This window comes from Cryptomeria japonica, chromosome 10 (assembly GCF_030272615.1).
Source record: "Cryptomeria japonica chromosome 10, Sugi_1.0, whole genome shotgun sequence".
Lineage (NCBI taxonomy): Eukaryota > Viridiplantae > Streptophyta > Pinopsida > Cupressales > Cupressaceae > Cryptomeria > Cryptomeria japonica.
Genome location: NC_081414.1, coordinates 182,479,340 through 182,484,820, shown reverse-complemented (window position 1 = coordinate 182,484,820; position 5,481 = coordinate 182,479,340). Strand labels below are relative to the sequence as shown.

Sequence of the window (5,481 nt, the reverse complement as noted above, 5' to 3'; positions counted from 1 at the left end):
AGAACTTGAGGAATCAATAGAATTCTTCCATAAGGACATTAAATACTATTTCTTGCATATTGTAACTTCCACTGTAGTAGCCTTCTAAAAACATCTCATACTCACTTAACATCACCACCAAACAACATAACAACATCTAAATACTCATTTATAAACCATATACTACATCTACACCACTAAATAACTCTAGCTTCCTCTTCACTTTTTTTACCTCAACATACAATCACATATAACGCAAACTATGTCCAACACAGGACAAGTTTAACATCAATGATAACACAAGCAACACAACTCAATTTTTCAACATATTCCCCATTTTTTAGTATTTTTTTGCTATCTTTTGGGATAGTAAAGTGACTTTTTCTATGATAAAAATATTTACCAATAGTTTTTGGTGACTTCATTAGGGATTAAGCATGAAGTATGAGTACATTTTTGTTCTCCAAAAATTTAAGGTATCTCCATGTACATATAGGTTGGTGACTTCTAAGAAAATTTGAACCTAGAGAAATAACTTGGTTTCAATGAAGGCAATCATCCATGGTTGATAGTGACAAGAATGATAGTGATGAAGAAGACTTCTCTTTTATTTCTTTTGCTTCTCAGAAAAATTGGATAAGAGAATGATTTTGGAGGAAGATGAAATTTTAGATAATTTTTCAAATAGATTTGATGAAGGTAGTGAGCTATGTGTCTATTGGCCTATTGAATACAAATGATTAATTTAAAACTATTGATATATTCTTTTACTCGTATATGGTTTTGACATATGGGATAATGTTAGCAAAGATCTATCAACCTTTCTTCTAATGTTTAGTATATGAAGAACATACTTTTCAAACAATGGGACATAAAAAAATATTTTTATGCGGAACAAAAATTCTAGGTTCAACACCACTCCCAAATGTTTTCAAAGGTGTAATTTTTCTCCCAAAAGGATTTTCACCATAGCACATTGATTATAGTATCTCTTTTTTAATGTTCTATATTTGGGTCTTCCTTCTATAATTTTAAGGATTTAAAATTTTCACTATACTATCTCTTAAGATAAGTTTAGGAAAAAAATTCATGTACCTTGCTTTTTTCATTCATTATTTTATTAGCATAAATATATTAGTATAGCAAATATATATATATATATATATATATATATATATATATATATATATATATATATATATATATATATATATATATATATATATATATATATATATATATATATATATATATATATATATATATATAGGATTTGACTATTAGTTGGTATTATTCATGGAAATATAAATTAGTAGATTTCACATATTGAATCCACAAAAATTAAACTAACTTGAATTTATGAATCCGTTCAATTGTGTGTTTAATTCAAAGCCCAACTTGTAGATGGACATTATAATTTTTTCAACAGAAGCTTCTTGGCTCATCATTTCTTGGGTACTACAAAAATTATTTTTCATCTTTGACAAGATTTTTCTAAAACCTTCTAATATGGTCTTTTTTTTTACAAATGAATAAAAGATAGATTACTAGATTATGATATAGTTAGTTAATGGTGCATATTGAAATTCATTGTCATCCAATCTTGAATTTAATGGAAATCTTAATTGAATAGAAAAGATTATGAAATAGATAATATATTTTTTTATTTTCTTGTATTTTGTAAATTGAAGCCATGATTGAACAACTTAGTGAAAAGAAAACTCTCTATAGAAAACCACATACATTGTGACTTTTTCATACTATCCTTGCAATGCTTGGTAAGGATTAAAGTTGTAGTATAGCTCTTATTGTTGATACACAATGCATTTTATAATTTATTTATTTCAAGAATTTTTGAAACCAATAAACAGATGCTTTTGGATATCGAATTAAGTTATTCTTATAATCTATGTAATGAAGACCAAATCGAACTGTATAGCCATTTACCCACTCGAAGTTGTCTAACAAAGACCATGCAAAGTAACCTTGTATGTTAGATCCAACCCTGTTATTCAACCATCAATATTTTAGTATAATATTAAAATATAAAAAAATAAATTACAAATATATTATGACATACCTTATTGCTCGTTGAACAAGTGATAAATGCTTTGAGTGATAATTAATTCGCCAAGTATCATTAAGAGATTGTGCCAATGACAATGTATCATCATTTTTTTCATCAATACCTATAAAATTAAAATATACTCAAATTTGTTAATTTGGAAAAAAAAAAAAAGATTTATTGAACTATATATATAAGGATAACCAAAATTTTGAAGGACCTGTGCAATAATTTTTTTATCATCGTCAAAAATAGCTTTTGTGAGAGTCCAACTCACTACAAAATGTCTCACCATTTTCCGTGATGAAAATGAGGGGATTGTCATATCTGCGTTTAATATACTTCAACAGCTCTTGTATACCACGCGGATACACGTGAAGCCAACTCGATCCTGCCTGTGGTCCGATGAGCATACCATTTCTCGCAGCTGATGACATTTCGATAGCAACCCATGTCAGAGGTTAATTTCTTTTTTAATAAAATATTGCCAGAACAGCTCAATTCATGCCCTTTGGTAAAAGAAATCAATAAATGTGTACCTGTTAGATTAGATTGAGAGTCCAATGTATAGCTCGCGTTAAGGGGATTGGGTGGCGTTAAAACATCAGCAGCGTAGAGAGCTGTGTAATAATTTAAGCCCAGAAAATCAAATGAACCTTTCACAATGGTAGATTGACGGACAGTAAATTTGGGTAACCGCTCGCCAACAAGCTGTCTCATGGCTGTGGGGTATCTCCCTTTTGTAATTGGATCCATATACCTGTAAATTTGCCGAGCCAATCAAATTCATATGAACGGGTAACTTAAATGGGCATTAGTATACTGCTTTCAGAAGATCGTTTACTTACCAACCAAACATAAAATCTATGGCCCTTTGGGCGGCTTTGTGGTCAGAATGTGATTTTGAATAGGGAAGAAACCAGTGGCTCACTATTGTAATTCCGATCAATCCCTTCTGTGCCGCCTACACAAAAAAATGGTACATTGGCATTCTAACCGTTGTATGCAGAACAAAAAAAAAGTGGGGGAAAAAGGTGGGTAACCTGATACTTGCTCTTATATACACGCACAGCAGCTGCATGAGAAAGGAGAAGATTATGCCCCACAATATATGGCTCTGTTGCCGAATTTCCTGTGCTTGAACTTCCATTAGAAGAGGAATGGCGGCCCGGTGCGATTAGCCCAACGTCATATCCTGCATATGCGTAGGAATAAGGTTCGTTTAATGTAATCCAGTGCTTCACTCGATCGCCAAACTCTTGAAAGCACAGTTCAGCGTAAGCTTCAAAATCTTTCCTGCATACATCAAAAAGCAGGTATCCTTATTCACAGAAAATGGGTATTGAATTAAATCAATGTGTATACTATAAGGGCATAGATGCATAAGATAATAATGATTTAGAAGGGTTACGTACACGATATTTTCGCTAAGAAAGCCTCCATAGTTATCCTCCAGAGGTTGCGGAAGGTCCCAATGGAACAGGGTCACGAAAGGTTTGATATCTGAAAACAAGAGCTGGTTATATCCCTATCAGTATTACGGTAATATCTACATCAATACCAGCAAACGATAGAGATTTTACCATGTTTTAAGAGTTCATTAATGAGATTGTTGTAGTAGGCCACTCCAACTTTGTTAATTCCACCTTTGACCGAACCATCTGTCTCCCAAAAAAAAACGAATTAAGAGACCAAGAAATAGAAATCTATATGCTAGCTAGGTATATTTGCTTCGGAAAAAGTTAAAAATGTGGCTCACACGGTAATATCCTTGACCAGGAAATAGAAAACCTATATGCATCCATGCCCATATCCTTCATCATTTTCACATCTTCCTGCAAATTACATTACCCATCTTCATTGTAGTTCAAGATGTAGACAGTAAAATGTAAACGCATTCAGATCGCATAAATCGGAAAACTTAAAGAGCATGATCTATCGTGGATCTCAAACATATATGATATAAATTAAATTTTGTCAGTGGCAGAACCTTATAGCGGTGGTACTGATCCACAGCAACATCCCCATTGCTCCCATCAGCGATTGTCCCTGCACATAATTTCATTTACAATAAGTTTTCGGACATATATTGCAAGAGAGGAAATCAATAGATAGAATAGGAAAAAGGAGATAAATATATGTATAGAAGAGTCAAAATTAACCTGGGATATGGGAGAAAGTATCCCAGATGCTTGGGCCTTTTCCTCCTTCCCTAGCAGCTCCTTCATACTGATAAGAAGCAGAAGCTGTACCGAATATAAATCCAGGTGGAAACCCACTTCTACTCAGTACTTTTATCTCTTCCTGAGCTGTTACAAGAAAGAACCCCCACATACACACCACTCCCAAGGCTCTCCATCCCTTTCCACTATTCATTATAGTAAACTGCTAGCGCTTCAGATCCAATACAAAGCAATGCAGTTATATGCCATTAGGATGCATAGATAGCTTCTTTTATTCAACGAAAAGAGGCGCTCGTGCTAGAATTTAAGTTTGATCGTCAAGTGTTAGTCCTATTCGTATTAGAAGTTTCCCAAGAACGATTCCCATCTGCTTGAATATGAATTTGACCGTTCGTTTTGGATGAAAACAAGAAGCAGATAATTGAATTTGACAGTCGGTTTTGGATGAAAACAAGAAGCAGATAATTATATTTGACCGTCTGCTTCAAACGATGCTACTATGTGAGTTTCAAATGAAAAAAACAAAGTAAATGCATTTTCAATTAGTTTTAAGCCAATGCATAATTCATATTTGTTGGAAAAGCCCACCGACACCGGCGTTAAAGCTTTCCGAATTGCCCGCCTGACAGTGTAAAATGTGTGAAAAATAAAGTGGAATATTTGTGGTAGGACCATTGACGAGTCTCCATTCATGGCACAGTTCGATTGAAAAGTGATGAAAAGACATTTAAGTTAAATCTGAGGACCGGGTTTTTAGCGAGTCTGACTGATCCTTCTAGAGAGACAGCCTAAGCATGTGGGGAAATAAAATGAAATGAAACAATTTTTGGCGTTAAAAGTAAAGTTTCTATTATAAGATGGAGCTTAAATTAGGGTTAGGGTTAATATTAGAGTTCAATTAAGGTTAGAATAAGTGTTGTTTAAATTTGAAGTAATTATTATATTTATAATATAAAATTAATAATTTTAAGATATAATATTTTTAAGTTTAAAATTATTATAAAAATAGCTAAACATTTTTAATTAAAATGAATAGTAAAGGATGTATAACTATTTTCAATTTTAAAAATATAATATTTTACTTCTTGAGGGTTAGTATTAGGGTTCAATTGGGATTAATTTAGTTTGAGGATTGAAGTATAAGATTAGCATTATAGGATAAAGCTCAATTTTAGGGTTAGAGTTGAATTAGGATTAGGTTTAACATTAGTGTTTAATTAGGATTGGAGTTGGTGTTCCTAATATTTAAATTAA

The 5,481-nt window shown here is 32.3% G+C and overlaps 1 protein-coding gene across 1 annotated transcript; it reads right to left on the bottom strand.

Moving 5' to 3' along the window:
- Positions 1–1,658: 1,658 nt before the first annotated feature.
- On the bottom strand, positions 1,659–4,613 carry LOC131859637 (beta-glucosidase 12-like). The gene is made up of 11 exons (XM_059213619.1): positions 4,207–4,613; positions 4,035–4,093; positions 3,804–3,879; positions 3,628–3,705; positions 3,460–3,547; positions 3,088–3,340; positions 2,893–3,008; positions 2,584–2,804; positions 2,337–2,471; positions 2,060–2,168; positions 1,659–1,984 (listed from the first exon to the last, which is right to left on the bottom strand). Exons 1-11 carry the CDS (start codon positions 4,418–4,420, stop codon positions 1,819–1,821), a joined length of 1,515 nt encoding a protein of 504 aa, XP_059069602.1. The 5' UTR covers positions 4,421–4,613; the 3' UTR covers positions 1,659–1,818.
- Between the last annotated feature and the right edge of the window lie 868 nt (positions 4,614–5,481).

Bases quoted from the DNA above. Each gene is read 5' to 3' on its own strand.
- LOC131859637 (XM_059213619.1), bottom strand. From the start codon at position 4,420: ATGAATAGTGGAAAGGGATGGAGAGCCTTGGGAGTGGTGTGTATGTGG. The intron at 3,548-3,627 runs GTAAAATCTCTA...TCTTGTTTTCAG, and splicing joins TAATGAACTCTTAAAACATG to ATATCAAACCTTTCGTGACC. The intron at 2,472-2,583 runs GTACACATTTAT...AAATGTCATCAG, and splicing joins CTCTCAATCTAATCTAACAG to CTGCGAGAAATGGTATGCTC.